Genomic DNA, 16,391 nt, shown 5'->3' with positions numbered 1-16,391 from the left:
ATGAGTACAAGTAACCTGGAGCTTGTGAAGAAGTGTTATGTTGAATGTCTCTTAATGAGTACAAGTAACCTGAGCTTGTGAAGAAGTGTTATGTTGAATGTCTCTTAACGAGTACAAGTAACCTAGAACTTGTGAAGAAGTGTTATGTTGAATGTCTTTTAATGAGTACAAGTAACCTAGAGCTGTAATGACAGCTTGAACTTATCCCCAATACATGAAGAAAGGTTAGCATAACTGTATAAATGAGTATTTAGAAGGAAGTTTCTCTGTAAATGATATTAGTGTGTACCTTCTGTTACTGTAGAACTTATAAATTAAATGAGTGCATGTGCTGTGGCATGTACACATCTAATTAATGTTTTAACTAGAATACAGTTTTTTGGTGATTATTTACCTTATTATTTATTTACAGTTTGATATCTTCATTAATTTAGAGATACAATATTGAAAGTAGTGAAGTGTATCATACATAGAACCTTGATGTTACTTTTCCTCCCTTTAGTTTCTTTGGTTCCAAATATCTAACAGTTATATTAACCTTTCCTCTTATTTGCTTTGTTGTTTACATGGTTATTTAATTCTGTGTTGGACATTGAAAGTGAAGATTTTGTTAATGTTTTAAACATTTAGCCCTACTGAAGTCAGTGTTTTTAGAACCATCATATAACGTCTAATAATAAATACCTTTTTACCAGAGAAAATGTACAGAGACAGATGGACAGAAGTAGTTTGAGAGGACATTTTGAACTGATGGATCTGTGCTAGTAACTTGTAACTTTCGAAACAGATGCATGTTATCAATAATACTTTTGTTTAATTCAAATATGCATGAATGGCTGTTCCTTTTTTGAACTAGATGTTTGGAAAAATATGTTAATAAAACCTGCTTGTTAACTGAGTCAATTTTACAACCCGAAAATTATCAAATACAGGTTGCATTTTTGATTTTACAATAAGCCAGAAATTTGAAATTGGGATGAAATTTGAATGTAACTGGTGTAAGAAGATTTTATAAAGTTTAATGTATACTGAACTTACTAATGTTAGGTTCTATCAACCTTTTGACAGCTAGACATTTTGTATTTCTAGAAAGTGGGAGAAGTTGGAATATTTTATTAAATACTCCATAATTGTATAGTTGATTGAATAATCACATATTTTATTGAAGGCCATACAAACAATTTATCACGAGATTTAAGTTTGATGGACCTTATTAAAAAACCTTTATGGTCTCTGGTGATACAAATATTGGGCACACTGAGTATGCCCTTGTGGTAAGCAAGGGGGGTCAACTGTGGCTTGGGTTGTGCTCTTTTGCAAAAGGGTCACTTGTGGAAAATATGCAAGTTTAAGAATTGGGCATCTTGAGATGTTTTTAATAATGTACTGAGAAAAGAAATCACTATATTTCACTCAGATTGAATAATAGTGGTAGTAAGTTTGATTTACTTAAAACGTAGTGTATCACATATTCAACTTGAATGGTTTATATTTCAGAAGGTGTGTTATGGTTTATGTTGATACTTGTTTTTTATCACAGTCTTGTCTGCAATAATAGAAATTCTTATGAAAGTTTATTTCAATGTAATTTTAAAATTTTATTGTTGAGCTAATTTTGGGAGTATTGTACGCTTATAGCACCATATAATATTGTACGCTTATAGCACCATATAATATTGTACGCTTATAGCACCATATAATATTGTACGCTTATGGCACCATATAATATTGTACGCTTATGGCACCATATAATATTGTACGCTTATGGCACCATATAATATTGTACGCTTATGGCACCATATAATATTGTATACGCTATGGCACCATATAATATTGTAATGCTTATGGCACCATATAATATTGTATGCTTATGGCACCATATATATATTGTAATGCTTATAGCACCATATAATATTGTATTGTACGCTTATAGCACTTTCTAATTTTCCCCACATTTCAGATTTAACCTTCAGTGCACTTCAGCGGTTTCATGTTTTTCTTCTGGACCCGCTGGGCCACTACCTCAAAACTCTTAGTGGGAGTTTTGTTGATAATGTACAATGTTTTCCAGTGTAATCTTTCTTAAGGTTGCAACTTTTTAGAAACAACTGGAAATATTTTTCAACATTCTACTTTCATTTCTCTAGTACCAATATTTTTTACTAATAATTCATTTTTAGCTAAGTGAGAGTAAAGAATTTAAAAAATGTTATTACACTAACTAGAAGTATCTGTCACTCTACTAACAAAGAAATATAGTAGATCACAAAATAATTGTTATATTAACTAGACTCAAAGTCTGAGCAAGTTACAAATTGTCAATATTTATATTTTTAAAACAGAATTTTCACTTTTATTTGTCTTTATTTTAGGTGGTATTTGAAGATGCTTCAATGCTGTCGATGTAAGCAATGGTTTCATGAAGGTAGGATCTTGTTAGAAATTCTTTAGATATGAACATGTAGATCAAAACTTTATAATATTTATACTGCTTTTTTACACATTTTTATCTTTGTGAAGTTGTCTTTGTTTTTTTATATTTATTTACATTCTATACTATTGTGGATATTACTCATCTGGAGAAAGGTTTTACTCCAAAATAAACACTTTGACAAAAGTTCTGAAATGAAGTGTTGAAACTTTATGTGGTTAATAGTTATTATCACTTGTAACATACAGAATTTCAAAAATAAGAATATATCAAATTAACAGTTCTTATTTAGTAGTATCAAGTAATAAATCTGGGCCATAAAGCTACACATGAATAGTTTGCACGCTCAGATTTGTGGAATCCCATTTTTATGACACTTGCATTATGCATAATATCTTATCAAATTTGAATTTTAGTTTTTTATAAATCTTAAATATGTTGGGATAAAAATAAATTTTGGCAGGTCAGAAGACACAATACAGAAGTAGGGATAAAAATAAATATTGACAGGTCAGAAGACATAATACAGAAGTAGGGATAAAAATAAATATTGGCAGGTCAGAAGACACAATACAGAAGTAGGGATAAAAATAAATATTGGCAGGTCAGAAGATGCAATACAGAAGTAGGGATAAAAATAAGTATTGACAGGTCAGAAGACACAATACAGAAGTAGGGATAAAATTAAATATTGACAGATCAGAAGACACAATACAGAAGTAGGATAAAAATAAATATTGACAGGTCAGAAGACACAATGCAGAAGTAGGGATAAAAAATAAATATTGGCAGGTCAGAAGACACAATGCAGAAGTAGGGATAAAATAAATATTGGCAGGTCAGAAGACACAATGCAGAAGTAGGGATAAAAATAAATATTGACAGGTCAGAAGACACAATGCAGAAGTAGGGATAAAAATAAATATTGACAGGTCAGAAGACACAATGCAGAAGTAGGGATAAAAATAAATATTGACAGGTCAGAAGACACAATGCAGATGTATGGATAAAAATAAATATTGGCAGGTCAGAAGATGCAATGCAGAAGTAGGGATAAAAATAAATATTGGCAGGTCAGAAGACACAGTGCAGAAGTAGGGATAAAAATAAATATTGGCAGGTCAGAAGATGCAATGCAGAAGTAGGGATAAAAATAAATATTGGCAGGTCAGAAGACACAATACAGAAAAAGGTGTTCATAGGATTCTGTTAATGAGTTTTGTCTATAATATTATTCTGAAAGTTAATGTCCCTTGTCAGAAATTAATAGTTAAAAACAAGGTGTTCGAATGTTATGACAATGAAAGATGTTCACACTCAAGAAATGCATACTTCATCTATTTAAAAACAATAACAAATTCATTAAAGAATGAATGTGGGACAGAGGATGGTCAGAGTGATAAGTGTGTAGAATCTCTTCCCTCTAAAGAAAGAAAAAAAATATATCCTGAAACTATGGCAGACTGCTGTGTGTATATAGAACTTCCATAATTTTGTCACTCCATTTGAAATGTGTGTGGTAACATTGCTCTTGAAATATCTATTATTTTGTAATTACTGCAGAATTATGGAGGGAAAACAAATAATATTTATATAAAAACATTTTTTTACTTTCCACCAGTTTAAAAAAAAAGTATGATTTAGATATGCAGTGGTTAAAGTATATTTCAAGATTTATTATTGGCTAGACACTTTTTATAACTTTAACTCATGTTTCAGTGAATGTTGTTGTGATTTACTGTGAAATTATACCCATTTGTATCTAAAACCTTTGTTGTTCCCCACATAATGGCTTTCCACATACACTTTGTAAACATGGCAGAATCCATTAACAGTTCTCTCAAAGACCTGAGATTATATTCATTTTTTTTCTCCTTCAGCATGTCTGCAGTGTTTAGATTTCCCTCTTCTGTTTGGAGACAGATTTTATATTTTTGTTTGCTCAGTGTGTAAAGGTGGACCAGAATTTATATCCAGATTAGCTTTAAAATGGTGAGAATAGTTTTTGTTTTATCTTTTAAATAAAGTTTGATGTGTAGTTGTTCCTTATAAACTAATAGTTGTTAAAAGTTAATCTAAATAAAGTTTGATGTGTAGGTGTTCCTTATAAACTAATAGTTGTTAAAAGTTAATCCAAATAAAGTTTGATGTATAGTTGTTCCTTATAAACTGATAGTTGTTAAATGTTAATCTATTGCCTACTAGAGAACATTAAGTAATAATGTCAACTCCTGTTATGGATTTTGGAAAGTTAGTGCAAGCATTATTATACAAGTTCTTTTTAGACAGTTGCTGCTGTATGTGTAATTAGTTTCTACCAATGATTGATATATGTTTATATTTTTACTAATGGAGCAAATTATTGGAAACAGATAGGATTACAACATTAAAAATAATTTGTGTATGTGTAATTATTATTTAAAAAACAGTGATTTGCCAGGAGTAAATTGTGGTTTTTACACTTTTTTCCAATGTGCTATTTGTATGACCTTGGAAGAAATAAAATTTATAGTTTGATTAAATGTAGAGATTTTAAGGAAGAAAAGATTCAGATCCAGCATTTATAAACTAAAACATAGATACACGTTATTTCATATGCACCAAATTATAAAACTTCATTGTCCATCATGGGCTTAATGGTAAGGTTAAGAGCTTATAACTTTTGAATTCTAAGTTTGATAACGATGGTGAAAGTTCAAATAACATTGTATAGCTTAAGGCCAGAACTGGTGTTAAGTTTAAAACACTAAGCACTAGTGTTGTGTTGTAGTGTTTAATTGACATTTTATATATGTCTGTGTGTTTGTTTGCTCCATCATATTACAACAGAGCAGTTTAGGTTATTGAAAAGTAGCCTTGAAAATGTATTTTTGTGTCTATGTTCATGCCAGTTATATTCTGTTTTCAGTATGTTAGGCTTTGTGTTTAATCTTTAAAGTATTTCTTATACACTCCTTCTCTCACATGTAGGATAGATGTGGCTCACCTCATCATGTTCAACCTTACTATCCAAAACAACAAAAAATATTTTGATATTGACTCTTCCATCATCTCTTTCCTGAATTCTAATTGGTTGTTATTTCAACTTCAAGGAGAGGTTGGTGTGACACATTCCTGGTACTTTTTGTTTTTCATATTTAACATAAACTGATAAGAGACGCTGCTCTACAGCAGTTAATATAAAGAGCATTGTGGTATTCAAACACATTTATTTTCACCAGATAAGTTACAAGTAATTTGTAATAAATAGCAGAATTTGGGGAAGTTTTAAACAGAGAATAAATCAAATTTGGACAACAAAGAGAAGTGTTTAAATAAACGTTTTAGTAAAATTTTGTCCTTTGACATTCAGCAGACCAATTTAGTTTCTGTTATTGCTGTAGTGATTTCTGGCTGTTGAAGCATAAAGGACTTCTTTAGTAGTGGCATTGTTACAATGTTTAACACTTGTTATGGACAGTTCAAGTCATGAAATTTTAGAGAATTATTACAACTTTATTATCAAAGTACATTAGTAAATTTGGCACTTAAAACATAGTTTATAATTTAGATTCTAATATGTTTTAATTTCTTAATTTAAAGAAAAGTATTTTAAAGCCAATTATAACTTTTGTGTCAAAAGGAATGTTGCCTTGTTCTTTGTTGATTAAAACCTACCAGACAATGTGTGCCATAAGGAATGTCATATCCTATTGTTCAGTGTATCTTATTACAGTTACCAGACAATGTGTGCCATAAGGAATGTCATATCCTATTGTTCAGTGTATCTTATTACAGTTACCAGACAATGTGTGCCATAAGGAATGTCATATCCTATTGTTCAGTGTATCTTATTACAGTTACCAGACAATGTGTGCCATAAGGAATGTCATATCCTATTGTTCAGTGTATCTTATTACAGTTACCAGACAATGTGTGCCATAAGGAATATCATATCCTATTGTTCAGTGTATCTTATTACAGTTACCAGACAATGTGTGCCATAAGGAATATCATATCCTATTGTTCAGTGTATCTTATTACAGTTACCAGACAATGTGTGCCATAAGGAATGTCATATCCTATTGTTCAGTGTATCTTATTACAGTTACTTATTACAGTTACAGACAATGTGTGCCATAAGGAATGTCATATCCTATTGTTCAGTGTATCTTATTACAGTTACCAGACAATGTGTGCCATAAGGAATGTCATATCCTATTGTTCAGTGTATCTTATTACAGTTACCAGACAATGTGTGCCATAAGGAATGTCATATCCTATTGTTCAGTGTATCTTATTACAGTTACCAGACAATGTGTGCCATAAGGAATGTCATATCCTATTGTTCAGTGTATCTTATTACAGTTACCAGACAATGTGTGCCATAAGGAATATCATATCCTATTGTTCAGTGTATCTTATTACAGTTACCAGACAATGTGTGCCATAAGGAATATCATATCCTATTGTTCAGTGTATCTTATTACAGTTACCAGACAATGTGTGCCATAAGGAATATCATATCCCATTGTTCAGTGTATCTTATTACAGTTACCAGACAATGTGTGCCATAAGGAATATCATATCCAGTTATTGTTCAGTGTATCTTATTACAGTTACCAGACAATGTGTGCCATAAGGAATATCATATCCTATTGTTCAGTGTATCTTATTACAGTTACCAGACAATGTGTGCCATAAGGAATATCATATCCTATTGTTCAGTGTATCTTATTACAGTTACCAGACAATGTGTGCCATAAGGAATATCATATCCTATTGTTCAGTGTATCTTATTACAGTTACCAGACAATGTGTGCCATAAGGAATATCATATCCTATTGTTCAGTGTATCTTATTACAGTTACCAGACAATGTGTGCCATAAGGAATGTCATATCCTATTGTTCAGTGTATCTTATTACAGTTACCAGACAATGTGTGCCATAAGGAATGTCATATCCTATTGTTCAGTGTATCTTATTACAGTTACCAGACAATGTGTGCCATAAGGAATGTCATATCCTATTGTTCAGTGTATCTTATTACAGTTACCAGACAATGTGTGCCATAAGGAATGTCATATCCTATTGTTCAGTGTATTTATTACAGTTACCAGACAATGTGTGCCATAAGGAATATCATATCCTATTGTTCAGTGTATCTTATTACAGTTACCAGACAATGTGTGCCATAAGGAATGTCATATCCTATTGTTCAGTGTATCTTATTACAGTTACCAGACAATGTGTGCCATAAGGAATGTCATATCCTATTGTTCAGTGTATCTTATTACAGTTACCAGACAATGTGTGCCATAAGGAATATCATATCCTATTGTTCAGTGTATCTTATTACAGTTACCAGACAATGTGTGCCATAAGGAATATCATATCCTATTGTTCAGTGTATCTTATTACAGTTACCAGACAATGTGTGCCATAAGGAATATCATATCCTATTGTTCAGTGTATCTTATTACAGTTACCAGACAATGGTTGTAGTAAGGAATATCATATCCTATTGTTCAGTGTATCTTATTACAGTTACCAGACAATGTGTGCCATAAGGAATATCATATCCTATTGTTCAGTGTATCTTATTACAGTTACCAGACAATGTGTGCCATAAGGAATATCATATCCTATTGTTCAGTGTATCTTATTACAGTTACCAGACAATGTGTGTCCATTGTTCAGTGTATCTTATTACAGTTACCAGAATATCATATCCCTATTGTTCAGTGTATCTTATTACAGTTACCAGACAATGTGTGCCATAAGGAATATCATATCCTATTGTTCAGTGTATCTTATTACAGTTACCAGACAATGTGTGCCATAAGGAATATCATATCCTATTGTTCAGTGTATCTTATTACAGTTACCAGACAATGTGTGCCATAAGGAATATCATATCCTATTGTTCAGTGTATCTTATTACAGTTACCAGACAATGTGTGCCATAAGGAATATCATATCCTATTGTTCAGTGTATCTTATTACAGTTACCAGACAATGTGTGCCATAAGGAATATCATATCCTATTGTTCAGTGTATCTTATTACAGTTACCAGACAATGTGTGCCATAAGGAATATCATATCCTATTGTTCAGTGTATCTTATTACAGTTACCAGACAATGTGTGCCATAAGGAATATCATATCCTATTGTTCAGTGTATCTTATTACAGTTACCAGACAATGTGTGCCATAAGGAATATCATATCCTATTGTTCAGTGTATCTTATTACAGTTACCAGACAATGTGTGCCATAAGGAATGTCATATCCTATTGTTCAGTGTATCTTATTACAGTTACCAGACAATGTGTGCCATAAGGAATGTCATATCCTATTGTTCAGTGTATCTTATTACAGTTACCAGACAATGTGTGCCATAAGGAATGTCATATCCTATTGTTCAGTGTATCTTATTACAGTTACCAGACAATGTGTGCCATAAGGAATGTCATATCCTATTGTTCAGTGTATCTTATTACAGTTACCAGACAATGTGTGCCATAAGGAATGTCATATCCTATTGTTCAGTGTATCTTATTACAGTTACCAGACAATGTGTGCCATAAGGAATATCATATCCTATGTTCAGTGTATCTTATTACAGTTACCAGACAATGTGTGCCATAAGGAATATCATATCCTATTGTTCAGTGTATCTTATTACAGTTACCAGACAATGTGTGCCATAAAATGTCATATCCTATTGTTCAGTGTATCTTATTACAGTTACCAGACAATGTGTGCCATAAGGAATGTCATATCCTATTGTTCAGTGTATCTTATTACAGTTACCAGACAATGTGTGCCATAAGGAATATCATATCCTATTGTTCAGTGTATCTTATTACAGTTACCAGACAATGTGTGCCATAATCTTATTACAGGAATGTGTGCCATAAGGAATATCATATCCTATTGTTCAGTGTATCTTATTACAGTTACCAGACAATGTGTGCCATAAGGAATGTCATATCCTATTGTTCAGTGTATCTTATTACAGTTACCAGACAATGTGTGCCATAAGGAATGTCATATCCTATTGTTCAGTGTATCTTATTACAGTTACCAGACAATGTGTGCCATAAGGAATGTCATATCCTATTGTTCAGTGTATCTTATTACAGTTACCAGACAATGTGTGCCATAAGGAATGTCATATCCTATTGTTCAGTGTATCTTATTACAGTTACCAGACAATGTGTGCCATAAGGAATGTCATATCCTATTGTTCAGTGTATCTTATTACAGTTACCAGACAATGTGTGCCATAAGGAATGTCATATCCTATTGTTCAGTGTATCTTATTACAGTTACCAGACAATGTGTGCCATAAGGAATGTCATATCCTATTGTTCAGTGTATCTTATTACAGTTACCAGACAATGTGTGCCATAAGGAATGTCATATCCTATTGTTCAGTGTATCTTATTACAGTTACCAGACAATGTGTGCCATAAGGAATATCATATCCTATTGTTCAGTGTATCTTATTACAGTTACCAGACAATGTGTGCCATAAGGAATGTCATATCCTATTGTTCAGTGTATCTTATTACAGTTACCAGACAATGTGTGCCATAAGGAATATCATATCCTATTGTTCAGTGTATCTTATTACAGTTACCAGACAATGTGTGCCATAAGGAATGTCATATCCTATTGTTCAGTGTATCTTATTACAGTTACCAGACAATGTGTGCCATAAGGAATGTCATATCCTATTGTTCAGTGTATCTTATTACAGTTACCAGACAATGTGTGCCATAAGGAATATCCTATTGTTCAGTGTATCCTATTGTTCAGTGTATCTTATGTACCCAGTTACCAGACAATGTGTGCCATAAGGAATGTCATATCCTATTGTTCAGTGTATCTTATTACAGTTACCAGACAATGTGTGCCATAAGGAATGTCATATCCTATTGTTCAGTGTATCTTATTACAGTTACCAGACAATGTGTGCCATAAGGAATATCATATCCTATTGTTCAGTGTATCTTATTACAGTTACCAGACAATGTGTGCCATAAGGAATGTCATATCCTATTGTTCAGTGTATCTTATTACAGTTACCAGACAATGTGTGCCATAAGGAATGTCATATCCTATTGTTCAGTGTATCTTATTACAGTTACCAGACAATGTGTGCCATAAGGAATGTCATATCCTATTGTTCAGTGTATCTTATTACAGTTACCAGACAATGTGTGCCATAAGGAATGTCATATCCTATTGTTCAGTGTATCTTATTACAGTTACCAGACAATGTGTGCCATAAGGAATATCATATCCTATTGTTCAGTGTATCTTATTACAGTTACCAGACAATGTGTGCCATAAGGAATGTCATATCCTATTGTTCAGTGTATCTTATTACAGTTACCAGACAATGTGTGCCATAAGGAATATCATATCCTATTGTTCAGTGTATCTTATTACAGTTACCAGACAATGTGTGCCATAAGGAATATCATATCCTATTGTTCAGTGTATCTTATTACAGTTACCAGACAATGTGTGCCATAAGGAATATCATATCCTATTGTTCAGTGTATCTTATTACAGTTACCAGACAATGTGTGCCATAAGGAATATCATATCCTATTGTTCAGTGTATCTTATTACAGTTACCAGACAATGTGTGCCATAAGGAATATCATATCCTATTGTTCAGTGTATCTTATTACAGTTACCAGACAATGTGTGCCATAAGGAATATCATATCCTATTGTTCAGTGTATCTTATTACAGTTACCAGACAATGTGTGCCATAAGGAATATCATATCCTATTGTTCAGTGTATCTTATTACAGTTACCAGACAATGTGTGCCATAAGGAATATCATATCCTATTGTTCAGTGTATCTTATTACAGTTACCAGACAATGTGTGCCATAAGGAATATCATATCCTATTGTTCAGTGTATCTTATTACAGTTACCAGACAATGTGTGCCATAAGGAATGTCATCCTATTGTTCAGTGTATCTTATTACAGTTACCAGACAATGTGTGCCATAAGGAATGTCATATCCTATTGTTCAGTGTATCTTATTACAGTTACCAGACAATGTGTGCCATAAGGAATGTCATATCCTATTGTTCAGTGTATCTTATTACAGTTACCAGACAATGTGTGCCATAAGGAATGTCATATCCTATTGTTCAGTGTATCTTATTACAGTTACCAGACAATGTGTGCTATAAGGAATGTCATATCCTATTGTTCAGTGTATCTTATTACAGTTACCAGACAATGTGTGCCATAAGGAATGTCATATCCTATTGTTCAGTGTATCTTATTACAGTTACCAGACAATGTGTGCCATAAGGAATGTCATATCCTATTGTTCAGTGTATCTTATTACAGTTACCAGACAATGTGTGCCATAAGGAATGTCATATCCTATTGTTCAGTGTATCTTATTACAGTTACCAGACAATGTGTGCCATAAGGAATATCATATCCTATTGTTCAGTGTATCTTATTACAGTTACCAGACAATGTGTGCCATAAGGAATGTCATATCCTATTGTTCAGTGTATCTTATTACAGTTACCAGACAATGTGTGACATAAGGAATGTCATATCCTATTGTTCAGTGTATCTTATTACAGTTACCAGACAATGTGTGCCATAAGGAATATCATATCCTATTGTTCAGTGTATCTTATTACAGTTACCAGACAATGTGTGCCATAAGGAATATCATATCCTATTGTTCAGTGTATCTTATTACAGTTACCAGACAATGTGTGCCATAAGGAATATCATATCCTATTTTTCAGTGTATCTTATTACAGTTACCAGACAATGTGTGCCATAAGGAATATCATATCCTATTGTTCAGTGTATCTTATTACAGTTACCAGACAGTAGTTAATGAATTAGAAACTCAAACTTCACACTTTTACAAGCTATAATACAAAACAAGAACCTCTCATCTTGATTTGCTGAGATACCAATATATTTTACAAACCTTTGATGGTTGCCCCTCTCACTATTCCATTCTTTTGAAATCTTTCGTCTACTAATACTTACTTGTCTTAAATACATGTTTATAACAACATGAAGTGTACATTCCAAACTATGTAAATCTTACAGTCATTTGTAACTGGCTTCAATGGGAACTTGAATATGACTAGAAAATATGAAGAATACCTAATCTAGTAAGTTATTGCTCTGGGTAGATATGAGGTTTTTAACTCGTGTATAACTTATTCAGAAAGACAAATAAGTTACAGTGGTTTTATTTGTACCAGTATAGTAATTTGATGATTTTTTGTTTTGCTGAAATGCATCTATGAAATACCTCTTCTTGAGAGAATGAATGAAGCTTATGGTGAGCCTTAGCAAGTGTGACACACGAAGTACAAATCCTAAGTACTAGAAATCATTGTTTTGGTTATTTCCTGTTCTATGTTTCAAGAAAAGTAACTAAAGCTTAACATTCTCGCAATACAAACTCGGTCAGTTTGACTGACCATGTGACCTCTTTGTATTCATTTAAAAGTATCAATTTACATTTAACTTTCAATATAGTGTGTATATTTTCACAAGATTTAGCAGTCTCTTAAGTTAACATTGTAAGTCTTTCACATACAAAAAAATCATTTTTAGTGAAGTATTTTTAATAAATTAAAATAAAGATTTGTTTATGAACATATTGAGTATTTGTTTTGAATAGTTCATGTGTAAAGTAGTTTACATTTTAAGATTACAAATACTTCATCACACAAATCTCAAATTTTCTTTGTGTAATCCCTAAGACCTTTTAAATAATTTCAAATGCTTTTAATCAGTAAAACTTTGTATCTTATCTATTATTTTCTTTACCATAATTCTGAATGGGATTGGTCAATTTGACCAACTATGTAACTACCAAAAAAAATCAAAATTACTTTTTTTTTCCAGAAAGACTTCTTATTTTAACATGAAACTACGTTTTTAATCCTGAGTAGCTTTAATCTTGTAACAGTGTACATTTATTGGTAATTAAATTTATTGTTTTATTGCACATTGAACTGTGTGTGAGTACTATCTGCACCTTTATAAGTTGTAAATTACTCAGAGTGTGCAGCTCATGTTACACTATTGAATTACTTTACCCATGTGTTGCTTGTGTGTGTGCCTTTTGAAACATTATTATTATTTACTTTACTTAATCTAATCTTAACTAACCTAAAAATATCCCTGTTTTTACATTTTATTTACTTTTATAATAATAAATAAAGAATAAACAAAAGAAATGATGTATGTACCCAATCTTCTTCCTTCTTTCCATTAATTGTTAAGGACTTTTAAGCCTACTTTTTATTCTAATGGTAGTGATGCACAAAATAATACAACAAATAACACAAACTAATAACATGCACAAAGTAGGCCAATTCCCTTGCCTCTCAGTTTTTATGGCCTTATAACTGCAACAAGAGCAGTTACATATTCATTCAAACTACACATTAAGTTTCTCACTGGAAAGTTGCTTGTACTTTGATTTAAATCAACTATTAAATGTTCAAAACACAATGTTCTACATCATTTGATAGATGAAAACCTTGACTATCTATCGGTAATATGTAATTAAATGTAAGAGAGAACTATTAATACATCCTGAAATAGAGAATGTGACAGTTGGATGTAACAGGAGCAGTATGATTTTCTATCATTAACCAAACAAAAATTAAAGGCTATAAAATTATGGTTTGTCTGACAATTCTATTTTGAGTAATTTAGGTTTAATTTCTAACTGATGGTGGTGGAAAAAATATAGAAAAGAAGGTCCTAAAGAAAATGTTATGCATGTCATATTATGAGAAATTCACGATTGTTTTTAATATTTTCTTACAGAATTAGGAACGTAAAACTTGTATATTATTAAAATGTGGACTATTAACTGAGATTTTATTCTGTACTAATTGGTATAACATTTAAAAAGGAATAGTTCAATAAAATGTTGAATGTAAGACATAAAAAGTTTGTCATGTGTAGTGAAGGATACCTGAGGTGAAACAGTAATAACATCTATGTATATTATTCATAAGTATTTACATACTTTGTATGTCTATACTGCTAAATTAACATCTATGTATATTCATAAGTATTTATGTATTTACTATGCTGCTAAATTAATATCTATGTATATTCATAAGTATTTACATACTTTGTATGTCTATACTGCTAAATTCCAACCACCCCAGGAGACAAATCTTTTTTCCACATCAATATTCTGGAACTTATTATCATCCAATGGACAGTGTTTCAAGCCCTAGGTTTATTTAAGGGGAAAGTCATCATTCCAACAATTCCACAATGTTCTCTTACATTTCCCATCAAGGGGGAAAATATTCTCTGAACCTTTTTGTTTTTGAATTTTGGATATTTTTTCAAGGCCCCCACTGTATCAGGCTTGACGTGTTTTGGGGTGATGAACTTCATAGCAGTTCACCTGTCTCTGCCCAACTGATTGGATGCTCCATCATGAGGTTTTCCAGTGGATTTGCTCTCAGTTTGAGACCCCTATGATTGACACACTCAACAATCAATGAACTCTCAAGTACAGGTGTTTCAGTCCCTGGTACCTCATCCTAAGGCTTTGGCAATAGATGCATTCAATCAGTATTGTATGGGATTGCACTTCTATTTTTTTTTCCGATTTTGCTTTTTATCCAGGGTTCCAGCTATGATTAAGACCTACTACTTATTTGCTGTTGGTAGTTCCAGACTGACCAGTTCAACCATGTTTTCCTCTTCTACAGTATCTTCAAGAGTGTCCACCTCTGCAACTTCCTCTTTGGTCATCTCTGTTGAAGCAACCTTGATCTGACTGTCTACCTTCTCAAAATTCGTGTATGCAAGTTATTCAGTTCGTCACATGGAATTGGGGTTTGACTACTAAAGTTGCTTTGTACTTGTCTCACTCTGTCCGTAGACTTATAATGACCATTTATTAATGAGATGCTTCTTACCAGTATTTATATTGAACCCTCCTCACCTAAAAGTGCCCACCATTTTCTTTTTTTTTTTGACAAAGGCCTAGTTTCCTACACTGGTACTTTATATAAGGCAGTTTTATCAATTACTTTTGTTTTTCTAAACATCAGGATCTAGCCTTCACAGGTCAATTAGAATTCTTTGTCCCAAACAGCCTTTTTAGTTTCCCAACTGGGATATTAAGGTGGTATTACATGCTTTGTTTTTATGTCCATTCAAGCCTTTAGCTTCATGTACCATGTGTCACCCTTCCCTTAGAATGTATTTTTTATAGCTGTTGGCATGTGGATGTCCTAGTTTGGGTTTTTTGCATTACAAGTACACAGGATTCTTTATCACTCCACCTATGTCTCTCTGTACCCTGATAGGTGCTTTCTTCCTAAGACAACTAGAGGAGGGTATGAACCCTTCCTCACCAATTCATTTGCCAGCTATTACTTTTGCACCTTTATTACACTTTTATAACTGCTCTAACTTGGATCATTTGTTCTGTCCTGTCAAAGTCCTTGAGTGCTGTGTGATCGAACTACGAGGAATTAGAAGTACATTTTTTATTTATTGTGAATCTTCAGTTTTTTGAGATTTATCTCCGATTACTTTGCTGATATGGTTTCACAAGTTCATCCATATTGCATATTCTGGACTTTCAGGTGAGGATATTTCTCAGAGTCGTATTTTCATTATGTTCTCATTTCTGGCTTTAGCTCTTCTGGAAGATATTGTGAGGGTTGCTATGTGGATTTCTACAAACACTTTTTTCTCACATTATTTACACAATCTGGCAATTTATTCTTCTGGGAATTTTTGACTACCTCCTACGATTGTTTTGACCACATCTGCTAGATATTATGGAACGGTGAGTATTTGTTCTTCTCTTGTATTTTACATTTCAGGTTTCTTCTTCTCTTTTTTTAGTTGAATCCCATTCTAACTAGTGTTCTCCAGACAGATCCTACCTCTCCCTGCC

At 32.4% G+C, this 16,391-nt stretch overlaps 1 protein-coding gene across 1 annotated transcript in view; it reads left to right on the top strand.

Annotated features, from left to right (window-relative positions):
• The window catches only part of LOC143249997 (metal-response element-binding transcription factor 2-like), a 65,257-nt gene that overhangs the window by 34,596 nt on the left and 14,270 nt on the right, over positions 1-16,391 (top strand). The window contains exons 9-11 of the mRNA XM_076500632.1: positions 2,373-2,425; positions 4,312-4,423; positions 5,402-5,528. Coding sequence (XP_076356747.1) covers positions 2,373-2,425; positions 4,312-4,423; positions 5,402-5,528 — 292 coding nt within the window. The remainder of the gene's footprint in view (positions 1-2,372; positions 2,426-4,311; positions 4,424-5,401; positions 5,529-16,391) is intronic.

Source organism: Tachypleus tridentatus, chromosome 4 (genome assembly GCF_004210375.1).
Source record: "Tachypleus tridentatus isolate NWPU-2018 chromosome 4, ASM421037v1, whole genome shotgun sequence".
In the NCBI taxonomy this organism is placed as follows: domain Eukaryota; kingdom Metazoa; phylum Arthropoda; class Merostomata; order Xiphosura; family Limulidae; genus Tachypleus; species Tachypleus tridentatus.
The sequence above is the reverse complement of the archived record's forward strand: the minus strand, read 5'-3'. Positions and strand labels throughout refer to the sequence as shown.